This window comes from Equus asinus, chromosome 4, assembly GCF_041296235.1.
Source record: "Equus asinus isolate D_3611 breed Donkey chromosome 4, EquAss-T2T_v2, whole genome shotgun sequence".
NCBI classification, from domain to species: Eukaryota; Metazoa; Chordata; class Mammalia; order Perissodactyla; family Equidae; genus Equus; species Equus asinus.
In genome coordinates, this window is record NC_091793.1 from 132,812,854 (window position 1) to 132,838,404 (window position 25,551).

Below are 25,551 nucleotides of genomic sequence, written 5' to 3' on the forward strand. Positions count from 1 at the left end.
GCCTGCTGACCAGAGGAGCGGCAAAGGACCCTCCCCCCCCACCACACATAGGGAATGCGAAATTAAACTCGGGGTGTAGAGCAGACCCTTCAGATGGGGTTCCGGAATGAATAATGCGAGGCTGGACATTATCTTTGAAAGTCACGTGTGACGTGTGATACAGAACGCGTACGATTGCATTGCCTGTTTAGAAGACAAGTACATGTTGTTTTGGTGTCACATCTCAACATTTCTCTCCCTACAGGCAGGACAGGCATTTAGAAAGTTTCTTCCCCTCTTTGACCGAGTATTGGTTGAAAGGAGCGCGGCCGAAACTGTAACCAAAGGAGGCATTATGCTTCCAGAAAAATCTCAAGGGAAAGTATTGCAAGCAACAGTAGTAGCTGTTGGAGCAGGCTCTAAAGGAAAGGTAAATGGGAGCTAAAATGCACCTATTCTTGGATGAAGCGGAGGGGAAAAAGCAATCACTGGTTATTATTAAAAATAGCCTTTAAAATAGCTTACGTTATGTTCAGGGTCATTCCCTAGTTCCGTAACATGTAATCTTTCTCTTTGATGGAAATGATTGTAAAATAAAGTTGCTTATTTTATATGATGCAGAGTTACAGAATATTAAAGTCAGTAGCCATTTGGTAGCCTAGTATGACTAGGTTTTTTTTCAAATTCTAAATTTTTGATTAAAAGACTATGCTTAAATGTAATCTGTGGGTACTTTTAAGAATTGAGGGGAAATTTGAACACTCGGTCTAACCTCTAAAACACTGAAATTGCCCTAATCCTTTAACCACTTTCGGCCTTAGTTCGGCTACCTATGAAAGGCAGTTTGGATTATCCCTGTAGGCATTCTCCAATTAACTGGTTAGACCTCAGACCTCTAAAAGTGTCAGCCAGACTACATATTAAGTGCCCTTAGGGTCAGATATGTTAATTGCATTGTCTAGTTGCGCCTAAGAAAGTTAGTTCTAGCAAGGAACTATCCTGGAGTTAGGAATAGGAAGGGTTTGGAGAATGGGCACTTTGCTTCAGTCTCCTCCCCAAATCTATTCTTTGGAGGAAAGGAAATTGAATCACGAAAGAAGTGTATGTTCTGAATTCTGAATGCTTCTCTTGAATTTTCATATGTTGAAGGAAGTTAGCCACGACCATTATGTATACAGTTTTTAAAACTTGTTTCACATAGTCCATAGGTTATGTTAATATTTAACAATTTAAAAGTTAGCTTAAGTTCGTTTTACCAGTATAACTCCTTGAACTTTTACACTGAAATCAGGTTTTAGTTTAAGCCATTGTGTGTGCATTATTTCATGTGTGACTCTACAGTGATGTTTTTCAGTGAAGAACTACAATTGTATAAATTACATCACTTGGCCACCAAGTTCTTTGTTAACATTTGATTTGAGCATATTCGGGTAATAAAAGTTAGGTGTGAATATTTGATGAACTAGATGTCTTTACTAATAAACCTTTTTATTTTCTTAAGGGTGGAGAGATTCAACCAGTTAGCGTGAAGGTTGGAGATAAAGTTCTTCTCCCAGAATATGGAGGCACCAAAGTAGTTCTAGATGACAAGGTGTGTAAACTTAAGGATTTTTATTAAAAGTTAAGTATTTGCTATTTTCTTAACTAATGGTTTCTCTATTTGCAGGATTATTTCTTATTTAGAGATGGTGACATTCTTGGAAAGTACGTAGACTGAAATCACTATTGAAATGGCATCACGTGAAGCTGCCCATTCCACTGAAGTTCTGAAATCTTTCATCATGTAAATAATTTCCATGTCTCTTTTATAATAAACTAATGATACCCAAACTAATGACATCCAGTGTCTCTAAAATTTAATTTCACTGTACTGATATAAACATTTCCAAATAAAAATATATAAATGAATGGTTAATCTTTAGTGATTGAAGATGGTTTTAGAGTTTTCCAATTTATGCTTTTTTTCTTTATTCGCGTAACCAGAGAATTATGGGAAACAAGGTTTCTGATTTTCACATTGAATTTGGGTTTATTACATAGATAATTGATGTTGATACAAAGCCATCAATTTACACTTAGTTATATTTTAAGAAAGTCAAGTAGCAACAGTTTAACTTCATACTTAAGCTTATATTGAAGTTCTTCATTTATGGAATCTAGTCTTTTATATGTCTTGTTTCTTTAGTACTTAGAAAAACTTGACATTTTTTTTAAAGTTAATATTACCACTACATAATTTACTTGGCAAAAAAATCCAAGGCAAAGTGTGCTAGGTAACATTGGCTGAGTATCTTCTATATCCCATGGTAGGCACTGTGTGATAGTCATTAAAGCTAACTTTTCAGGAGCATTTTCTTGTACTGGGTACTCTTGTAGGTACTTTGCATGTATCAGTTGGTTTAATCTTTAATGAACCCTGTGAGCTAGGTACCATCATTCTCATCTTTTTGCACAGAGGGTTTAAGTAATAACCAAGGTCACTCAGTAGAAAGTGGCAAAGCGAGGATTTGGACATGGGCCATCCACCTTCAGATGCTGCTGTTGAAAACTTAATCCTTTATGGCATCTGCCACTTTGTCAAAATTCTGAGCACCTGATACACATTATTTCAAACTTTATGATTGCCTTTGTGGTATGGGGGCTGGGTGGTACCTAAGAGTGTCTGGCAATTAGGTATCTAGTATACAGTTCACTGAATTTAACAAGTAGGAAACTGAGTAACAGAACTGGATAAATAGCTTGATTTAGCTTTAGCAGCTCAGGAGAATTAAGATTTGAACCCTGACAACCCTACACCAGAGTTGATTACCAACCCCTAAACTTGACTACATCATCTACCGGCTATTTCTGTCCTGGTCAAATTTATTTTCTAGTTTTACTTTCTTATAAGTAGTCTGTGATCACGTCTTTTAAAAGTCGTGTTCCATGTTTATCCTGTGGAATTGAAGTCTAAATGAAGTTGTAAATAGCATGGAATAATGGTCTCGACTTTTGATCATGTCCCCGTCAGTAAAGTAGTATGGATGTGTGAGTCCCATTTGGTATACTAAGGCTTAATTTTTGTCATATTTAGATACAAGAATTACGATTAAAAGTTCTGTTTACAGAAGCAGGTGGGTCATCAGTTTCCTACTGTGTCCCAGGCACAGCTAGATAATGTGCTGTGCACGTCATAACCTTGTAAGCACAGATTTCCATCTGTTTTACCAATGTGAAAACTGACTCAGAAGAGATGAGGAAACTCAGTCAAGGCCATGTGGCTGGTAAATTGCAGAGTTAGGAATCCAGTCCAAAGGCCATCGCTTTCCCATTATTCCCTGATTCTGTTCCAAAGACCCAAGCAAATGAGTTTTGAGATCCATAACCCACTAAATCAGAAGGGTGGGAGAAACTTTTTTGTATCACAAAAGTAGTCCTATGATGCTTGTCTAACAGAATTGCTAAAGAAATAATTTTTTTTAAATGTAGATACGTAAATGATTTTTTTACTGAGGTAACATTGGGTTATAACATTTGAGGTGAACACCATTATATTTTGATTTCTGAAGAAATGTTAGATTGTGAAATTATACTCGGAATTAATAGGGAAAAATTTTTAACAATAGTTCAAAAATAAGGGCTTTGGGGAAGTGGAACCACGTTTAAGAACAGTATGTTCTCATTTAGCTTTTCAACAAAAAGTAAAATAGGTAAAATTCTAACTGGAATTTTCATGGTAATACCATTTTTGAGTGCTTGCCAGGTACTGTTCTAGGCACTTAACGTGTAATCTTGCTTAAATGTATGTAATCAGCAGTCCTGTGAGGCAATATTCCTTGCCTCATAGGTGGAAGATGCACAGAGAAGTAATTTGTTCAAGATGACACAACTTACAAGTCATGAGTTTTTTGGGCTGGCCTGGTGGTGCAGTGGTTAACTTCACACATTCTGCTTGGCAGCCCAGGGTTTGCCGGTTCAGATCCCGGGTGCAGACATGGCACCGCTTGGCAATAAGCTATGCTGTGGTTGGCGTCCCACATATAAAGTAGAGGAAGATGGGCATGGATGTTAGCTCAGGGCCAGTCTTCCTCAGCAAAAAGAGGAGGATTGGCAGTAGTTAGCTCAGGGCTAATCTTCCTCAAAAAAAAAGTTCTATCAACAGTCCTACCAGCAATGTATGAGATGGCTGATTTTTTCCCCCTCTTAATAACACAGGATGTTATGAAGTTTTTATTTTGCAAATCTGGTAATTTTACTTTTACCGTTACGAATGAAGGTGAGCGTCTCATGCGTTTAAGACCCATTTCTATTTTCTTTACTGTTAACTGACTGTTCCTATTGACTGTAAATATCTTCTTGCTTTTCTAGTGGGTGACGCCTTTTATGATTTGTGTGATATCTTTATTTAGTTCTTTGTGATAAGTTTTTCCTCCAGTTTGTTATTTGGCTTTGATTTTATTTATGCTTTGAACTTGCAGGAATTTGTTTCTGCTTAAACTTCATTTTAGCATAGTTGAATTAATAAATATTCTTCATTATGGCTTCTGGATATTATGACAAACTCTGAAAACTCTTCTCCAATACTTAAAGTTTTTTCCATGGTTTCTTTAGGTATTTTCATAGGTTTTTATTTTTTAATATTTCAATCTTGGCTTGATCTGGAGATTTTCCTGTTATAAGAGATAAGGAATGGATCCAACGCCCCTTCTCTTTTACAGATTAAGCCTCGTTCTTTAAGACATGTTAAAATTTAGCCCATGTCTTGCAAAATGCTCTTTCAGTCTCATTTAGCCTGGAGACTTGACTTGAGTGTCAGTTCAAAAAGGCCAGTTTGTTATTCTATTTTTAAGTCATTCATCTTTTCAAACATTGTGCCAGGCATTGTTCCAGGCACTGGAGATACAGGGATGAATAAGATGGGGGAGGCCAAAGTAAACAACGAAATTATAGCCTAATTTTAGAGATCAGTGTCATCAAGCAAATAAAGAGAGAAAATGCTGCTACCTTCATGAGAGTCATTAAGTGACCTATCAAAAAGAGGAAATGATAATAGTCTGTTGTGACTTGTCTCCTCTGATCACATCTTCTCTTCCTGAAACTTCAGGAACTACTGTATTAGTTATCTATTGCTGCATAACAAATCACTGCAAACTTAGTGCTTAAAACAACAGTAGGGGCTGGCCCCATGGCTGAGTGGTTAAGTTCGCACTCTCCACTTCGGTGGCCCAGGGTTTCACTGGTTTGGATCCTGGGTGGGGATGTGGCACCGCTCATCAGGCCATGCTGAGGCAACGTCCCACATGCCACAACTGGAAGGACCCACAACTAAAATATACAACTATGTACTGGGGGGATTTGGGGAGAAAAAGCAGAAAAACCCCAACAGTAAGCATCTCACACGACATCTGTCAGTCAGAAATTCAGGTGCAGCTTATTTGGATGGTCCTAGTTTGGGGGTCTCACGAGGTGGCCATCATCTGACGACTTGACTGGGGCTGGAGGTTATACTTTTAAGATGGTTCACTCATATGTTGACAAATTGATGCTTGCTTTTGGTGGGACCCTCAGTTCCTCACCACGTGGACCTTTCATAAGGCTGCTCGAGTGCTCTCACACACGGCAGCTTTCTCACCCAGGGCAGGTGAGCTAAGAGAGCAAGGTAGAAACTACAATGTCTTTTATGACATAACATCACAAGTTACACAACATCATCTCAGTATCCTATTGGTCATACAGGTCAGCCCTATTCAATGTAAGAGAGTACCACACAAAGGTGTAAATAATAGGAGATTAATAATCACTGGGGGCCATTTTAGCAGCTGGCCACCACAATCACCAATTTGGCCAAATATTCTAGAATTCTAGAGAAGAAAATGAAGTGCCGTGGGAGTTGAGTATCTCACTAAGCTGTAGTCAAAGTTGTCTACTTTTGAACTCAGCAAAACCCCTAAAATTTTGTCTACAGCAACTTTCATAAACAGAAAATTTTCAAATAATATGTTGAAAATGTATAAAACCATATGTAGGTTTTGAACCATTTGTTCAACCACGATGCTTCCCTTTCCTTGGCCTGCAATGAAATCTGCATGTCTACACAGAAATGCTGCCTAAACTTTAAGGTTCATTTCAACTACTTCTTGCATCCTTCAGTGTGTCAGCTCTGCTCTTAGCCTGGCTTCCTTCAAGCCAAGATGGTTGATGCAGTCTTGGCCACGTTCAGGCAGAAAAAAGGGACCATCTCTTTTGGTACCTCCTCAAGAGCAAGAAAACCCTTCCCCAAAGAGCTCCATCAGATATCCTTTCAGATCTCTTTAGGCTAAAATGGAGTCACATGCTCACCCTTTAACTAAATATTGGCTTAGGCCAATTGGGATTTATCCTTCAGCCCGAGATGGGTTTACCTTTCCTTGGTCATATAGGGAGAGATGGATACTGAGCAAGATCAAAGTTTGTTTGCAAATGAGTGTAGCAAGCAGGCAACCAACAGGGGCTGCTTCAACACTTCAGATGTTTTGCTTTATAGTATGGTAATCTACATATACCCCCTTCCTATGCATTTTTAAGCTCTTTGAGGATAGGAGCTTATATTATTTATATTTCTCAGCACTTGCCTAGTGCCTTACATATAATGAGCATTTATTATTTTACTAGGATTTTAAAATTCCCCAAAGAGAATTTCATACTGGCTAAATATTTTTGAAATTACTTATGATACTTTGGAATTATAAAATATTTTCTTCTAAAACTTTAAAAGACTTCCAGAAATATTTACTTTTCTATTTGCTTTCATACACTATGAAGTAGAAAGACCTGCTGTGCACTACTTTCATTACAAATAAACTTTTATTTGATAGCTTGTTCAAAGTCAACAGCTAAGAGAATCTAGATTTTCTGAATCCCGGCCCAGAGTTATTTCCATTTGTCCACATTACCTTTAAAAAAACTATTCCTTCTTTAATCGAAATATTCAAATAATCCATTATTTTATGTAACTGTTATTACTGATCATGCTTTTTTTTTCTCCCTCCACCCACCTGGTTATAAAATTGTTTTTGGTTGGTGATCATAATATGTTTACTGATGGAGGAATTTAAATGTGAAGGTTAGAGCTAGAGATATTTCAACCCTAAAGAACAAGGTTCTTCCTGGGAACAAGGCCAGGGTCATCATCACAATGCAAATTTATTGGACTTTTCAAAGAGATGAATGTGTATATTGTTCCTGAATTTAACACATACTTATTCATTTCTTCTCTTGTGTTTTTTCAGATGGGCTGAAACAGTATAATAAAGCTGGACTTAGGAGAACATTAAGGGGACCAGCCCTGTAGTGTAGTGGTTACGTTTGGCGCAGTCTGCTTTGGTGCCCCCGTTCCTGGGCTGGGATCCCCGGGGTGGACCTACACCACTGTCAGCCATGCTGTTGCAGGATCCACATATGCACAAAATAGAGGAAGATTGGCACAGATGTTAGCTCTGGGCGAATCTTCCTCAGGGGAAAAAAAAAAAGTGAAGATGAGCCCCTTCAACTATAGGTAACTCGTATTTACAGCTCAGGGACACTACCACACAATCTGGGAAATTTTAACTTAATCCTTGAAGTGAGGTGGAGTTGTCCACAGACCAAGAGGCCACCCTAGGACTCTGCTCTCCACAGACCCAACCCATATCTCTCTTGGAGAGGCAACATTTGGGTGCTGCTTGTCTTAGATTCTCACCATATTTAATGAGAGAATTGGTGATTTGCATGTTTGTCTCCAGACTCTAAGTTGCTAGACTCGAAGCAACTTATAGTTAAGGAATGAGCCTTTTCATACTTGTACTTCAGTGACGCACACACAGAGGAGCTTAGAAATATTTGTTGAGGGGCAACCGGTGGCCAAGTGGTTAAGTTCACACACTTGGATTCGTGGGTTTGGATCCCGGGTGCAGACATGGCACTGCTCATCCGGCCATGCTGAGGTGGCATCCCACATAGCACAACCGGAAGGACCTACAGCTAGAATACACTCCTATGTACTGGGAGTTTTGGGGGAGAAGAAGGAGAGGAAAAAAAGAAGATTGGCAACAGATGTTAGCTCAGGTGCCAATCTTTTTTTTTTTTTGAGGAAGATTAGCCCTGAGCTAACATCTGCTGCCAATATTCCTCTTTTTGCTGAAGAAGACTGGCCCTGACCTAACATGCATGCCCATCTTCCCCTACTTTATATGTGGGATGCCTGCGACAGCATGGCTTGCCAAGCAGTGCCATGTCTGCACCCAGGATCCAAATCAGCGAACCCCAGGCGGCCAAAGCAGAACGTGTGAACTTAATCACTGTGCCACCGGCCGGCCCCAAAGGTGCCAACCTTTAAAGAAAAAAATAGTTGAATGAAAATTCTTTTGATATCTAGGAGGTAGTGATGGAATTAAGAATTAAGTCTTTGCTCTTGCAAAGTTACCAGTCTACATCTTCCAGAAAGATGAGATCTTACTTAAAGACAACCAACTTCCTGTTGTCAAACCCATTTGAGCAAAGTTCCAAGGCACTGATGATTATTCAGCTTTGCATTCGCTCAATTTAACCAGCCTCTCCTCCACCCCTCACTTCCATCTTTGGAGGCTGGCTGTGACATAGGTCTCCTCTCAGCCTTCTCAATACACCTTTAGGTGTATTTCATGGGATATGTGTTTTCTTCTCTTGGAAATCACTGTACTGTAAGCACTCTTTACCCTCTGAACTATCTTCCCATCTGGTATCCTAAGTCCTCATTCATTCTAGACCAAAAATTTAAGGTTTCTAAGCAGGAAATAAAAATAAAGTTTGCCAAAACTGCCGTGATTTCATGACTTAGGAGAACACATAAAACTTGCAACAAGGGAAATTTGGAATCCTGTAAGGTGTACAACTCCCATCATTTACCAAGGGACATTCATTTTCTCCTCCTGCTTCTGACTTGCAAAAAACACGAGCTAATTTTGTCTGCCTGACGCACAATACCAGACGTCCGTCCACTCTGTCTCAGATAATTGCCAGTTGGGTCTTTATCTACGCAAACAAACTTGTCATTCAAAAGGTCCTTGGCTTTGAAGTCAGTGGATGGCGGAAGTATCATCTGACGCTCTAGGCCGCAGTCTGATTTGAGATCGGTCGATTTCATTTAGGGTCTGTGGAATTTTTCCAGACTGCTGGCCTGTTTTCCACTTTGCACGCCTAGGTGGATTTCGGGACAGAATTACACTTCTCTAGGTATTTGCTTGCACAAGGGTTTACTGAAACAGTCGCCTGTGTGTAAGCTCAGTCCTTCCACCTTAACGAACGTCAGCACAAGGAGATTCACCGTCGCGCACGCAGACCTTGCACACTCCCACTACAATCCTCTGCGCTGGACGGCGGCTTCTCCCGCAGCCACTCTCGGGCCCCGCCGCCCGGGTTTTCCCTCCCCGCACGTCACGGCTGGCGCTTGGCCGGCCGTTCCTTCCATCGTCCTCCTCCCTCCGCCAGCTGCGCTTTCCCCCGACTCCTCCCAGTCCTCCCGCCCTGCCCCGCGCGGGTACGGTTGTTCCGTCAGCCGCCGCCCCTCCCCGGCGCCCGGACCCAGGCGCCGCTCCGCCCCGCCCCCCGCGCAGGCCGCCGTCCCTACATCCGGGTACCGACTCCAGCCGCCCAGACTCTGGCACTATGGTCATGGCGGAGGGCACGGCAGTGCTGAGGCGGAACAGGCCGGGCACCAAGGCGCAGGTACAATGTTTGCACCTTCCCTGTGGGGGGACTCGCGGCGCTGCGCCGCCTCTGGCAGCCGGCCGCCCCCGAGAGGAGGTTGGACCGGGGCGGCAGGCCGGCGGGCGGGGGCACGGGTGCCCGGCCTGCTCTTCCGGAGCCGAAGCACCTCAGCCTGGCTTTGGCGGCGGTGGCGGCCCGCGAGGCCTGCGGGGCCCGGACTTGAGGGTGGGCGTGAGGGGCGGGTGGGGGCCGCGGGGGTGGCCGCGAGGCCCGGGGCTGGGAGCCTGTCGGCGGCGACCGCTTGTTCTCGCCTCTCCGCTGACCCCCGGCTGACCCGCGTCGGAGGGGCGCGGCCGGCCAGGTGGAGAGGGACCGGAGGTTTCGGAGGGTCGGGGCTGCCAAGCGGGAGGCGGTGCACACGCAGCGCACCTCGTCCGGGCTGCCGGTTCCTACCTGGCTGGTGATGTACGTGCCCGGCTTCTGCAGTCCGGCTTGTCTAGCCGGATCCGGGTGGCGATAATTGACTTTATCCTCTTCCTCCTGCGGTTTGCCTTTGACCACTGCTCGCTGCAGCTGTTCTCTGGTCCAGCAAGCTTTCAGCATCAGGTTGCGACTTGTTAGATGTCATTCCTTGTGAATTTCCTTGTTATTACGTGTGAAGCATAGTCGGGGAATGAAGGGATTATAATTTTATGAACTTTTAGTAGGACAGTGTTTGGGCTGAGTTGGTGCTTGTTAGGTAGGTATTGGTTCTTGGGCAAAAGATGGGGTGCCTCACATTCTTAAAAAAAAATCAAATAGGCATTTAGACTTGCTCTGATTAATCTGCCGGCTGAAATGGCTTGCTACTGAGTAGATGCTCTAAAATCAGAAGAGGTGTGTTAAAATGTAATTTTAAGAGAAAGTGATATGAGTGAAAAAAGCAAAACAACCGTGGAGCTATGACCGTGTGCCAGAGACTGGTTTTTAATATCTTGCACAGGATTTTGGAAAGGGAGTCCTTTTGAAGGGATCTTTTAGATCCAGACACCTTCCCAGATCCATGTTACAGATGAGGAAACCGCATTTGCTCAAGGTTGCCTAGTCTCCGGATTCTTAGTTCACTGGGGACCTTTTCTCTAACGACCTGCTTCTAGTACTGAATTTTAGAGAATGTAGTTGACAGTCTCATTATAGAGTCACGTTAAGCTGTCAGTTACTTATGCCAGTTTTGTGGTCATAGTACTGGGAATTTATATACTATTCTTTATTTTTACCCTTTCCAAACTTTCTTTCTTTATAAATGCTCTTTCTTCGGATACCCTTACTACTTACTCTGTGGAAACATTATTTCTGATTGTTTTCTTAAGTGATCAACTTTTATATTTTTACATTCAGAAGTGGACTTTTGTACTCACATGCTGAGAAGCATCACCTATTTTTATTTACTCAAAAGTTCTTAATGTTGAAAGGTTAGAACATAGTATATTTTAAGTTAATATTGTAACACATCTCTTTGCCATGTCGTTAGGAGTAAGTCAGATCAGAAAGCCCCTTTGCTTGTTGCCATGTTGTCATAGATCAAGGTTAAGTAAAATCTAACAGAGAAGGTTAAGATTTAAAAAAAAAAAAAAGACAGTTTAAGCAGCATTCTGTCCTATCCCTTGTCTGTCACACTAATTTCTTTCAGTGAAATGGGTCTATTCTAAAATGATTTATTTAGAACTATAATACAGTAGGTAGGATATCTTCCTACTTATTTTTTTTTAATTGGTTAGATTGGGATATAGGCACATAGTTGGTTTTCCATAAATGTTTATTGACTGAATTAGATGAGAATGTTCTTTAATCTGCATTTTGGTTCCTCTTGTGTTTAAAGTATATCACAGTTATGATGAGGCAAAACATTTAATTCCCAATTAACTTTTTTACATCTTTTCTGAATATAACTATGTGTGTTTTCTAATATTTTTACAACAAAATATTCTAGAAACTATCTAATTTTTTTTTCTTGAGGAAGATTGGCCCTGTGCTAACATCTGTGCCCATCTTCCTCTATTTTATATGTGGGATGCCTGCCACAGTGTGGATTGATAAGCAGTGCATGGGTCCGCATCCGGGATTGGAACCAGCGAACCCTGGGCCGCCAAAGTGGAACGTGTGAACTTAACTGCTGCACCACTGGGCTGGCCCCTGAAAACTATCTAATTTTTTTTAAAGGAAAGAATAGGCAAAATGTATTGATAGAATATATTTCTGTATAAGTTATATAGAAGGAATTTAAAAACTACTCTTTAATAATGTTTAGGTGATGTCTAGGAAAAGACATCCTGGAACAATTTCCAGAAAGCTTTTCATTCCTGACATTTTTAGTTAAAGTTAGTTCATTTTCATTCAGATAGGGCAACTACGAAAAAAAACAAAAGGAAGTATTTAAGACCCTTAAAAAGGTGTACTGATCACCTACCTTCAGAACTAAGACATTATATAGTTGAATCCCTCTGTATCACGTTCTTCTGTTTTCTGGCCACTCCTCCCAGCCAATAATGGTGGTATTGTCATTTCTTTTCTTTTCTATATACTTTTGCCGTATATGCGTTATATCCATAAGTATGCTTTGCACTTTCTTAAACGTGTATTCCTATGGTATCATACACTGTATTCTCCAGTTTGCTCCAGTTTTTGCTCAAGGTATTTGGAGACTTATCTGTATTAATTGATAAAGGATTATAGATCATTGATTTACTACTACTTTTTCCCCCAGAGACATTTACTGAGCACCTACCACATGTTAGGCATTGTGCTCCCTACTAAGGATATAAAGGTAAACTTTGCTGAGAAATCGGTCAAATGGAAAGATTCTTAATCACTTAGGGGAGTGTCTATGAACTGGAGTATCTGTAGAGGAATTCAGAACCAGTGCAAGGTGATCCACAAAAATATCCCCCTTAAAAGAAGACTTTTTAGTTGGATGAGAAGTTTTTGATGAAGCTCATATTTTGATTTAGAAATTTAAAACACTATTTGGAATTGGAATAATAATTTGTAATACCTGTCTACAGTAACACTTATGGAGCAGTAACTACTACTATTGCTACCACTACTACTACTAACACTAGCTATTCTCCTTAGGTAAAAACTGATTCAGTTTTTTGCTGCCTGGGGATTTTTTTTCAGTGTAACTTTTTGAGAGATAGTCAACCATGATAAACAAAAAAGTGATAGACGTATCTCCTCAAGTAATATACCTAATATGGAAGCCATATTTGAGGAGTTTGTGGTTGAAAAAATATATTGCTTGTAATTCAATTAAATAAAATCTTGGTGTTCCTTTAAAAACATTGAATAAAACTCCTTTAACTTATTCACTAATAATCACATTGTTTGTGCTATGAAGGTTTTTCTTCTCCTCTAGTGTAACTTTGGATCTTTATTAACAATTGAAGTTAATCATAATAGTATTGCATCTTCTTTGTAACTTTGTATGTGCTTTAACCATGAATTTTTTTTTTATAGGATTTCTATAATTGGCCTGATGAATCCTTCGATGAAATGGACAGTACACTAGCTGTTCAACAGGTAATAACAATAGTTTTTCAACTGCATTAACCTAAGCATTTTACCTCCGTTGGCATAGTTAAGTGTTCCTATATCTTTTAGCACAAACTGGAATCCATGGTATTAATGGAATGCCTGTTTAAAACTTTTATCAACCCTCATTTAGTTTTTGTTGTTTTTTTTTTTAAGATTGGCACCTGAGCTAACAACTGTTGCCAATCTTGTTGTTTTTTTTTTTTCTGCTTTATCTTCCCAAACCCCCTGTACATAGTTGTGTATCTTAGTTGCAGATCCTTCTAGTTGTGGGATGTGGGACGCCGCCTCAACGTGGCCTGACGAGTGGTGCCATGTCTGTGCCCAGGATCCGAACCCTGGGCCACCGCAGTGGAGCGCGCGAACTTAACCACTTGGCCACGGAGCTGGCCCCAACCCTCATTTAGTTTTAAGATGACATGTTAAACTATAATCAAACTTAAATACCTTTTAATATCTGTTAATATGTACCAAATTAAGGTACCAAATTTGATTTTAAAATGAATTTAACTCAAAATTATTGAATACTAAATTAGAATAACAGATAATTAAGTAAAAGAAATAGCATACTCATTTGGTGACTGAAGACTTGAGAACACATATCTAAGCTTTACATTTTATTTTTATTTATTTTTTTAATTTTTTTTTATTGGGTTAATGATAGGTTACAATCTTGTGAAATTTCAGTTGTACATTATTGTTTGTCAGTCGTGTTGTAGGTGCACCCCTTCACCCTTTGTGCCCACCCCCCACCCCACCCTTCCCCTGGTAGCCACTAATCTGTTCTCTTTGTCCACATTTTTAAATTCCTCATATGAGTGGAGTCATACAGAGATTGCCCTTTTCTAAGTGGCTTATTTCACTTAACATAATTCCCTCAAGGTCCATCCATGTTGTTGCAAATGGGAAAATTTTGTTCTGTTTTACGGCTGAGTAGTATTCCATTGTATATATATACCACGTCTTCTTTATCGACTCATCTGTTGATGGGCACTTAGGTTGCTTCCATGTCTTGCCTATTGTAAATAATGCTGCAGTGAACATTGGGGTGCATAGGACTTTCGGAATTGCTGACTTCAAGCTCTTTGGGTAGATACCCAGTAGTGGGATAGCTGGGTCATATGGTAGTTCTATTTTTAATTTTTTGAGGAATCTCCATACTGTTTTCCATAGTGGCTGCACCAGTTTGCCTTCCCACCAGCAGTGTGTGAGGATTCCATTTTTCCATATCCTCTCCTTGTTATTTCTTGTCTTTTTATTTATTTACTCCTTTTTATTTTCTTTATTATTCCTGAATACACTTCACTGTGTTCACTCCCAGTAGTCTAATTTTGTCCCTTTCGCACACCCCCTAGCCCACTTCCCCTCTGGTAACCACTAATCTGTTCTCTTTGTCCATGTATTTGTTATCTTCCACATATGAGTGAAATCCTGCTGTATTTGTCTTTCTCTATCTGGCTTATTTTGCTTAACATCACACCCTTCAGGTCCATCCATGTTGTTTGCAAATGGGACAATTTTGTCTTTTTTTATGGCTCAGTAGTGTTCCTGTGTATATATCTATACACCACATCTTTTTTCTCTGTTCATCAGTTGATGGGCACTTGGATTGCTTCCATATCTTGGCTATTGTGAATAATGCTGCAATGAACATAAGGGTGTGTAAGTTTCTTTGTATTGTTGATTTTAAGTTCTTTGGATAAATACCCAGTAGTGAGGTAGCTGGGTCATCTGGTATTTCTATTTTTAATTTTTTGAGAAATCTCCATACTGTTCCCCATAGTGGCTGCACCAGTTTGCATTCCCACCAGCAGTATATGAGGGTTCCCGTTTCTCCACAGCCTCTCCAACATTTGTTGTTTTTTGTCTTGGTAATTATAGCTACTCTGACCGGTGTAAGGTGATATCTCGTTGTAGTTTTGATTTGCGTTTCCCTAATAATGAGTGACGTTGAGCATGTTTTCATGTGTCTGTTGGCCATCTGTATATCTTCCTTGGAAAAATGTCTGTTCATATCCTCTGCCTATTTTTTGATCGAGTTGTTTGGGTTTTTTTGTTGAGTTGTATGAGTTCTTTATATATTTTGGAGATCAAGCCCTTGTCTGATAAATGATTTATGAATATTTTCTCCCACTTGATTGGTTGTCTTTCTGTTTTGTTCATGGTTTCCTTTGCTTTGCAGAAGCTTTTTAGTCTGATGTAGTCCCATTTGTTAACTTTTTGTTTTGTTTCCCTTGCCCAAGTAGACATAGTATTGGAAAAGATGTTGCTAAGACCAATGTCAAAGAGAGTACTGCCTATATTTTCTTCTAGGAGTTTTATGGTTTCAGGTTTTACGTTCAAATCTTTAATCCATTTTGAGTTAATTTTTGTGCATGGTGTAAGATAATGGTCTACTTCCATTCTTTTACATGTGGCTGTCCAGTTTTCCCAGCACCATTTATTGAAGAGACTTTCCTTTCTCCATTGTATGTTCTTGGCTCCGTTGTCAAAGATTAACTGTCCATAGATGTATGGTTTTATTTCTGGGCTTTCAATTCTGATCCATTTATGTGTTTGTCTGTTTTGGCGCCAGTATCGTGCTGTTTTGATTACGATAGCTTTATAGTATGTTTGAAGTCAGGGATTGTGATGTCTCCAGCTTTGTTCTTTTTCCTCTGGACTGCTTTGGCTATTTGGGGTCTTTTGTTGTTCCGTATAAATTTTTGGATTCTTTGTTCTATTTCTATGAAGAATGTCATTGGGATTGCATTAAATTTGTAGATTGCTTTGGGTAGTAGGGTCTTGTCTTTTTAGTAATAGCCGTTTTTATGGGTGTGAGGTGATATCTCTTTGTGTGATTTGCATTTCCCTATTAGTTAGTGATGTTGAACATCTGTTTGTGTGCCTGTTGACCATCTGTATAGCTTCTCTGGAAAAATGTCTCTTCATATCCTCTGCCCATTTTTTAATCAGATTGTTTGCTTTTTGTTGCTGAATTGTGTAAGTTCTTTGTATATTTTGGATATTAACCCCCTATTGGATATGTGATTTCAAACATCTTCTCCCAATTGGTTGGTTGTCTTTTTGTTTTGCTGATGGTTTCTTTTGCCATGCAGAAGCTTTTTAGTTTGATGTAGTCTTATTTGTCTATTTTTTATTTTGTTTTCCTTTGCCTTAGGAGACATATTCAAAAAGATACTGCTAAGACTGATGTCAGAGAGCATACTGCCTATATTTTCTTCTAGGAATTTTATGGTTTCAGGTCTTACATGCAAGTCTTTAATCCATTTTGAGTTAATTTTTGTGTTATGGTGTAAGAAAGTTGACTACTTTCATTCTTTTGCATTGGCTGTCCAGTTTTCCCAGCATCACTTATTGAAGAGATTTTCCTTTCTCCATTGTCTGTTCTTGGCTCCTTTGTCAAAAATTAGCTATTCATAAATGTGTGGTTTGTTTCTGGGCTCTCAGTTCTGTTACACTGATCTGTGTGTCTGTTTTTCTACCAGTACTGTGCTGTTTTAATTGCTATAGCTTTGTAGTATACTTTGAGATCAGGGAATGTGATGCTTCTAGCTTTGTTCTTTTTTCTCAGGATTCCTTTGGCTGTTTGGGGCCTATTGTTCCATATATGAAGTAAGTTTCTTGTAAACAATTGGATCATGTTTCTTTGTTCTTTCTGACAATCTTTGTCTTTTTTTTTTTTGAGGAAGATTAGCCCTGAGCTAACATTTGCTGCCAATCCTCCTCTTTTTGCGGAAGACTGGCCTTGAGTTAAGATCTGTGCCCATCTTCCTCTACTTTATATGTGGGATGCCTACCACAGCATGGCTTGCTAAGCATTGCCATGTCTCCACCCAGCATCTGAACTGGCGAACCATGGGCTGCTGAAGTGGAACGTGCACACTTAACCGCTGGGCCACTGGGCCAGCCCCCAATCCTTGTCTTTTAACTGGTGTATTTAGGCTATTTAATGTTAATATAGTTATTAATATATATGTTTATATTTAGGTCTACCATTTTATTGTTTGTTTTCAATTTGTTTCCTCTGTTTTTTGTTCTTCTATGTCCCCTTTTCTGCTCTTTTTAAGTGTTGTTTGAGCATCATTTTTCTTTTTCAGTGTATTCTCATTTTGACTATCTCTTTATATAATTTTTTGATGATTGCTCTAGAGATTACTAAATACATACTTAGCTTTTTGCAGTCTACTTAGAATCAGTATTTTACCACTTTGATTGAAATGTAGAAACTACCATCATATAGAACCCCTTTACCCTCCCTCTTTATGCTGTAGTTTTCTGTGTTACGTCTACATACATTAAAACCCCCATCAGACAATGTTAGATTTTTTGCTTTCATCTGCTGAGCGTATTTTAAAGAACTTAAGAGGAGAAGGGTTTATTTTATTTACACCCAGATATTTGTAGTTTTTGTTGCTCCTGATAGTCTGTTTTCTCCTTGTATTATTTTTCCTTCTGTCTGAAGAACTTCCTTTGGCAGTTCTTTTAGAGCAGTCTGGGAATTCTCCTTAATTTTCTTTCATCTGAAATGTCTTTAATTTATCGTCATTCCTGAAGGATTTTTTTGTTAGATATACAATTCTAGTTGAGAGTTCTTTTCTTTCAGTGCTTTAAAAACGTTACGCCATTTCCTCCTGTCTTCTATGGTTTCTGATGAGAAAGCTGCCATCATTTGAATACTTATTCTATAGGTCATGTGTCTTTTTTCATTGGCTTCTGTATCTTTAGTTTTTGACAGTTTTGATTATGTATCTAGGCATGAATTTCTTTGGGTTTTCCTGTTTGGTGTTCACTCTGCTTTTTTTTATTGTCGCGAAGTATACATAACAAATTTTACCACTTTTGCTACATTTGAGTATACAGTTCTGTGGCGTTAGTACATTCACTTTGTTGTGCAACCATTACCACCTCCATCTCCAGAACTTTTTTTCCTTCCGCAGCTGAAACTCTCTACCCATTAAACAATAATAGCTCTCCATTACCCCCAGCCCACTCAGCTTCTTGAATTTGTAAGTTTGTGTCTTTCCCAAACTTGGGAACTTTCCAGCCATTATTTCTTCAGATATATTTTTTAGCACCACATTGTTTTTCTCCTTTGTCTGACTCTGGTGACATGACTTTTAAACATTTTGTCGTTGTCCCACGAGTTCCTGAGGCTCTATTTATTATTGTTGTTATTTTAATATTATTTATCTCTTGTTCAGATTGGATAATTGTTATTTATCTATCTTAAAGTTTATTGATTCTTTGCTCTGTCATCTCCATTCTCCTATTGAGTCCAGTGAGTATTCTGTTTTGGTTATTATATTTTTCAGTTCTAAAATTTCCATTTGGCTCTTTATATCTTTTTCTGGCGATACTTCTGTTTCAAGTGTTTGCAATTTCTCATTGTAGCATTTTTATAATAGCTGCTTTAAAGTCTTTGTCAGATAATTCTAACATCTGTGTCATCTTATCATAAGTGTTTTGTGATTATCTTTTCCCACGATAATTGAGATTTTCACATATTCTTTGTATGCCAAGTAATTTTGGATTATATGCTGGACATTTTGAATTATATGCTGGACATTTTGAATATTATGTTGAGACACTGGTCTTATTTAATTCCATGGAGAATGTTCATATTTTCACTTTAGCAGGCATTTGACCTGGTTAGATACAGGCTGCAGGTTCCAACCAAACTGAGGTTCCAGTGTCGGTTCAGTTTTCAGAACTTTTGTGCTACTTCTTGAATCTGTTCTGTGTGTGCACCAACTCCTGGTCAGCCTGGGTGGAAGTATAGCCATTAGCTCAGTTCTCAAAGTCTGTCATATGCTAATTAGGACCAGATCCATGCATGCATACATGCACAGATTGGGGTTGAGCCCAGGAGTTGATATACAGCTTTATGGGGTCACTTTTCTGAGCTTCTCTCTCCCTGACACTTTCTCATTCCCTGGGCCCACTTCTTTGGTCCTCTGCTGGAATTGTGCTACAGTGGTGGGAAGGCAAAGGCAGAAGAAGAAACAGGGTTTGATCCCATCACCAAATGGAGAGGAAGGGTTCTCTTCCTCAGAATTTTGTCTCTTGCATTGTTCTGTTGCCAGCTGCTTTTGCTGGCACTGTGGAATTGTCTCAGGCTATGAAAGAATGGAGAAAAGGGAGAGAGAAAAGAAACCAGGGGATTTCTTCCACTCTCTGTGAGCTTTAGGAGTGCCTTTTTCCACTGCTTGAGCCAGAACTAAATAGTTTCTTCTGTATCTCTCTGTTCAGCACCAGCAGTGCTCATTTTTGGGTTTCATCCTGAATTGGGTTCAGGCCAGGATACCAGAGAGGAAAAGAAACAGCAAACTCATCACCAGTTCAGTGGTACTTTGAATTTTGGTGTTCTCCCCTGCTCCTTTTTCTGATACTTGCTTTACAGAGACCTCAGATAGCTGTGCCGTGCATTCTGTCCAGATATTAAAGTTTCGTTGAGTGGGAGAGAAACATTGATGTGTGTTTAGTGCATCTTACCCCAAACTGGAAACAATAAAATGCTTTTGCATGATGTTTTATTGCTATGTATTTTACTTTTCCCAAATGATTTCTAAAAACTGCTTTAGGAATAGTCCTACATAAAATACAGTACTAGATCATTATAATTATTAAGAATTATAGCCCACAGGAATAAATCACTAGAGAGATATATGTCTGCCTTTTTCATAACAGGAGGAGTAAAGATTTCATACCTTCGTTTTGACATAGTCTAAAATCTGGTACATTTTGACATAGTCTAAAATCTGGTACAGTAGATTCCTGCACTGAGGAGACTTGAAAGGCCTGGGAAGTGAGCACATACTCATAGTGTCTGAAATGTTAGTAGAGCTTGATCAGGTGGTGGCATCAGGTGGAAGTGGCAGTGTCTTTGGAAGCTCACTGAAAAGGATTGTCTTCAAGAAAGGGTAGTAAGTTAAGACTTTGAAGTTCTTGGAAGCATAAAGGACACTATTGTTTTGAGGTTGTCTTCTCAATTCTTCTGTAGAGTTTCTTAAAGATTTCAAAGCCAGTTTCTTAAATAATAGTTGTTCAATTTATTCAGTTTCAAAAACTCTTAATATTAAAATTTACCAGTAAAAGTTTTAAGAGGTAATGGTACTGCTTTCCCATTTAACTGAATTACTAAGTAAGCAACATATTAAAGATAATGTTGAAAAGGTACTTGGGTATTCCAGCTTTTCATGATAGAGCTAATTCTTGGATTTTTCCTATTTCATATTTGTCTAGTGCTGCACATGAAACAATTAATCTTAGTTTCGATTTACACCCCATGATGTGTAACAGTAGAGAAACATGTTGCAGTTTGTAAACCGTTAGTTTTCACATGTTTGTGAGGAGGATAAAAATAAATTATTGACTGAACAGAAGTTGCTCATAGTTGTAACTCACAAACAATGTAAAAATTTCCTTATGGCAAAAGTTATGTTCAGTGAGCATTAGGACATTTATTTTTCCTAGCTCATTTTATAATAATAGCTGCTTCTGTTTGCATGAAAGTATAGAGGACTCAGTTCAGAAAACAAGATAGGGGCTGGCCTGGTGGCGCAGTAGTTAAGTTCACATGTTCCGCTTCTCAGCGTCTGGGGGTTCACTGGTTTGGATCCCAGGTGCGGACCTACATGCTGCTTGTCAAGCCATGCTGTCGCACGCATCCTACATAAAAAGTAGAGGAAGATGGGCACGGATGTTAACTCTGGGCCAGTCTTCCTCAGCAAAAAGAGGATTGGCAGCAGATGTTAGCTCAAGGCTAGTCTTCCTCAGAAAAAAAAGAAAAGATAACGTTTTTGTTTTATTTCTAAGAATTTCTTCTGTTTTCTTTATGTTTTACATAAACTTCATTAATAGAGGATTCTAGATTCCTTAAAGATTGACAGCTTGTAACTCTACTTATCACAAAATTTTGATAATTATAAGTAAGTTCAGTTACCAAATATGTGGTTAAAGAATTAATATTGATTATGAGCAAACCATTTTACTGAGAATATATTTTCGTGTGCCTAATTAACAAACTGATTTTGGGATCACCAAAGAATGCAAGAGAATTAGGGTCTACACTCTATTTTTGGTAAATTTTCTCAGCCCTAACCCTCCATGGCTTTAACATTTCAGGTAATTACCTATCTTCATCCTTGACTGCAAGTAAGGCAGTTTAGGTGAAGTCAGTAAACGTTTATGAAAAACCTCCTATGTGCCAGCTGCTAATACCAGAATTCAAAACAAAACTAAGTCTGCATTTTCTCTTTGAGGGCGACACATGGAAATAAATAAGTGCTATTTATTAAGTGTGAAATAAATGCTATTCAGAGTTCTGTAGGAGATATAATGGGAGCAGGAAAGATGAGTGAATAGACGAATTGCTAATTTAGATTTTACAGAGGACAAATGTGGTAGGAAATCAGAGGAAGTTCTGTGAGGAATCGAATAATCAGGGAAGACTTGAGTGTGTTGGGGGAGAGGAAATTTGAAAAAAATTGGGTGGGGAGTTTGGGGTGGCCACTGGAAAAGGTATACAATTTAGCTGTATCTGTTTGAAGAGAGAATCAGTTCCATGCAAAACTTTGGGATGGGGTCAGAAAATCAGGAGCAGTGGTTGAAATAGAAATTAGAGATTGGGCTGGCCTGGTGGGGCAGTGGTTAAGTTCACACGTTCTGCTTCAGTGGCCCGGGGTTCACCAGTTTGGATCCCAGGTGCGGGCATGGCACTGCTTGGCAAACCATGCTGTGGCAGGCATCCCACAAATAAAGTAGAGAAAGATGGGCATGGATGTTAGCTCAGGGCCAGTCTTCCTGAGCAAAAAGAGGAGGAGTGGCAGCAGATGTTAGTTCAGGGCTAACCTTCCTCAAAAAAAAGAAAGAGAAAGAAATTAGGAAGTCCTTAAAAGTTTTTGAGGAAGCTTTTGACATGAGAGTGATGTTCAAGAAAAATTGTCTGAAAATAGGTTGGGTTAAGAAGGCCCTGTAGTTATTAAGCTTCTATAATCAGGCATTTAATCTAATCTAGCCTATTCAGATTTCAGGGTATTTAAATCACAGATTGAATGAAGCATTAAAAGATCTGAGATTTAAAGTTTAATTTTATTTAAATTGAAAGTGAACCTCCCTGCCTTTTTTTTTAAGCTTAGTTTTTCTGCTAGTCTTTTTTTTTTTTTTGGTGAGGAAGATTTGCCCTGAGCTAACATCCATTTGCCAATCTTCCTCTTTTTTTGCTTAAGGAAGATTGCCAATCTTGGTGCCGGCCCCGTGGCTGAGTGGTTAAGTTCACGTGCTCTGCTTTGGAGGCCCAGGGTTTCACCAGTTTGGATCCTGGGCGTGGACATGGCACCACTCGTCAAGTCATGCTGAGGCGGCATCCCACATGCCACAACTAGAAGGACCCACAACTAAAAATATACAACTGTTTACAGGGGGGCTTTGGGGAGAAAAAAGAAAAAAAAAATCTTAAAAAAAAAAGATTGCCAATCTTCCTCTCTTTTGTACGTGAGATACATCCACAGCATGGCTGATGAGTGGAGCAGGTCTGCATCTGGGCTCCAAAACCCATGAACCCAGGCCACCAGAGTGGAGCACGCAGAACCTTAACCACTCGGCCATGGGTCCAGCCCCAAGTTGTCATTTTTAAACGATTTTATTGGACATAATTAACATACCATAGAAATCACTCATTTGAAATACACAATTCACTGGCTTTTAGTATATTCACAGAGTTGTACAACCATCACCACAGTCTAATTTTAGAACATCTTCATTCCCCCTGAAAGAAACCTCACCCCTCTTAGCAGTTATCTCCATTCTCCTTTGTCTCCCTTTCTTCCCCTAGTCCTAGGCAACTACTAATCTATTTTCTGTCTCTGTAGATTTGCCTATTCTAGATACTTCATATTAATGGAACCATATAATGTGGATCACAGTTATAGTTACATTGTCTATATTTTATGTTCATATGAAAATTATGGTTTGGAGTTTTGATCCCCATTCCAGTCCTGGTTTATACCATATCTACACTTACGTAGTAGGTCCTATCCCAAAGAAGTTGCGTTGGAGAAGACTAGGTAAGGGTTACCTCCTTTCTTCTGAATTACTCATTGTGATTCTGTACTTCGTTTCCTATTTCATGTATAACCCAAAAGTTGAACCACAAGAGTGGTTATGTATTCAAAAATTATATATATTTACCATAGGATTTACCATATAGTATAATATTTTAATTAACTGTAAGAACGTCTTTGTTTATAGTATATTCAACAGAACATAAGAGCAGATTGTTCCAATATTGACAAAATTCTTGAACCACCTGAAGGCCAAGATGAAGGTGTATGGAAGTATGAACATTTAAGGTAGGTCCTTATGATATATCAAAATAGTTATAGTACTTCTATTAGTGAAAATAACCTTTCATATTAATCATGATTATGAATCATAAATAAAATCATTATGTAAGTGCAGACAAGAAAGCCAAATTCTAAAGCTTTAGTGTTTTCAGTGTTATAAAATGTTCCACTTTATTTGCTGATTATTTTCTATAGTTATAGATTTGGGCCTTACTATCTTTTTACACAGTTTTCCTTAGTCATATCCTTTAACCACTCCTTTAACCACAAATGCATTATTTCCATTTACCCACTCGAATAAATTTATTTCTCTGTAGAGGATCATATCAAGGTCCTAGTCTAGGTGTGGTATCTGATGAATTACCTATTAACTACTGTGAGCTTCCAGTCTTCTCTTTGGTAAATAGAGATTAATTGTAATCTTGAAGTAAGGAGTTTTGGAGCTTTTCATAATATCCTTTGAATGAGGAAATTGATGACCAGTGAATGACTAGTTAACTAGGCTTAACTTTAGAAGCAGCTATGTCCTAAAATTACTCCGTTGTTTCTTGAAGTTATAAACTTTAAAGTGTAAATGGGAGCTGGGAAGAGTTGATCAGGTAAATAGAATGCAATGTGAGATATATGTTCTTCAGGGTTTGTTACTTTTGAGTGGATTTTTAAATAATAACTGGAGTAGAAATGTGACTTTTCCTGAATAAATTAGACCACGTTTCCTGTGATGAATGCCTCAACTTGTAGGCAAGGCACTTTTTGTGTGTGTTATGCTGCAGGCTTGTCTACATATTGCTAAGACATATTGTCTTGTCATAACAGTTCACCAGTTTCAGGATGCTAAGACTTCTTTGTACCTGCCAGTTTCTTGGACAAATCACTTGACTACTTGATCTAGTTTTTTTAAATACATCTCAAAGCATGATAATTAAAAGTATAAGTATGTAGATATTTTCCCTTTCTTATAAGATAGAGAGCACTTCAGTATAATATATATCGTTTGCCTTATTTTGATCAGCTTTGATAATACTACTTATCTGGTGGGATTAGTGATGAAAATTAGGATTTTTCTTTTTTACTACAAGCATAATTTCTAGCAAGTGAGGGCTGATTTTTGTTTACAAGGTAATTATTTCAGGTCCAAGAGAAACTTTTCTTCCCTATTTAACTTAGACTATGAAATATGCATTATACAAAACTTAGAAAATCTTTCTCATGCATATTCCATTTGTCCTGGTGCTGTTTTTACTTTTGTTATTTTTTTCTGAATATTAGCCACGTTTTTTGGTTTTATATTTATTATACATCATATATATATTCTTTTGTCTCTTTATCATAGTGTATACATCTTAATAGTTGACCAAGAAGAATTTCAAACGTAGCCTTTTGATTTTTTGCATGTGCTTGATGTTATTGATTTGAGGTTTAATACTTGCTGATATTGGTTACTGTCGTTGATTATGTTATGATGTTATTGGGAATTGGGTCATGACTTCAGTCAGATCTCCCTCTAGTCCATACTGAATCTTTGTAATTAGGAGAAGATGCCACTTCTCTGAGTGGATGCAGTCGCATGCCAGGATGCATGGCTTAGTGTCTAGAGTGTAGGCTGGATTTCACGTCTGGCTTGTCTCTTCAGCTGCACAACTATGTGTGTTAGCCCTGTATTGAATTAACTTGAAGCTTGAATTAACTTGAATAGGATTGCACTATCTGCCACAGATTTTACCCATAATATTGCCAAATCAGTTGGCGTAATTTTGCTGTTGGCTGTAAGTGGGTTGGACTAGATGAGAAACTTGTTTAGCCCCACTTGTCTTTAGTGGAAAACAAGGAAAAACCATAACATGTAGTCTACAGATATGGGGCAGTGAGGGTGATGTGGTGATTCAGAAATGGTGTTATTTTTGTCATCTAAGAACAGCATTATTAGGCATCTGGAAAGGAACTAAAATTATGAACAACTGAAAATTTGACCCTT

The 25,551-nt window shown here is 38.8% G+C and overlaps 1 protein-coding gene across 2 annotated transcripts in view; it reads left to right on the forward strand.

Annotated features, from left to right (window-relative positions):
• The window catches only part of MOB4 (MOB family member 4, phocein), a 38,481-nt gene that overhangs the window by 523 nt on the left and 12,407 nt on the right, over positions 1-25,551 (forward strand). The window contains exons 2-4 of one of the 2 annotated variants that reach the window (XM_014845971.3): positions 245-409; positions 13,156-13,218; positions 23,482-23,582. In XM_014845971.3, coding sequence (XP_014701457.1) covers positions 245-409; positions 13,156-13,218; positions 23,482-23,582 — 329 coding nt within the window. Of the gene's footprint in view, positions 1-244; positions 410-9,034; positions 9,679-13,155; positions 13,219-23,481; positions 23,583-25,551 lie in introns of those variants that run through there. The other variant, XM_014845967.3, reaches the window with a different exon arrangement.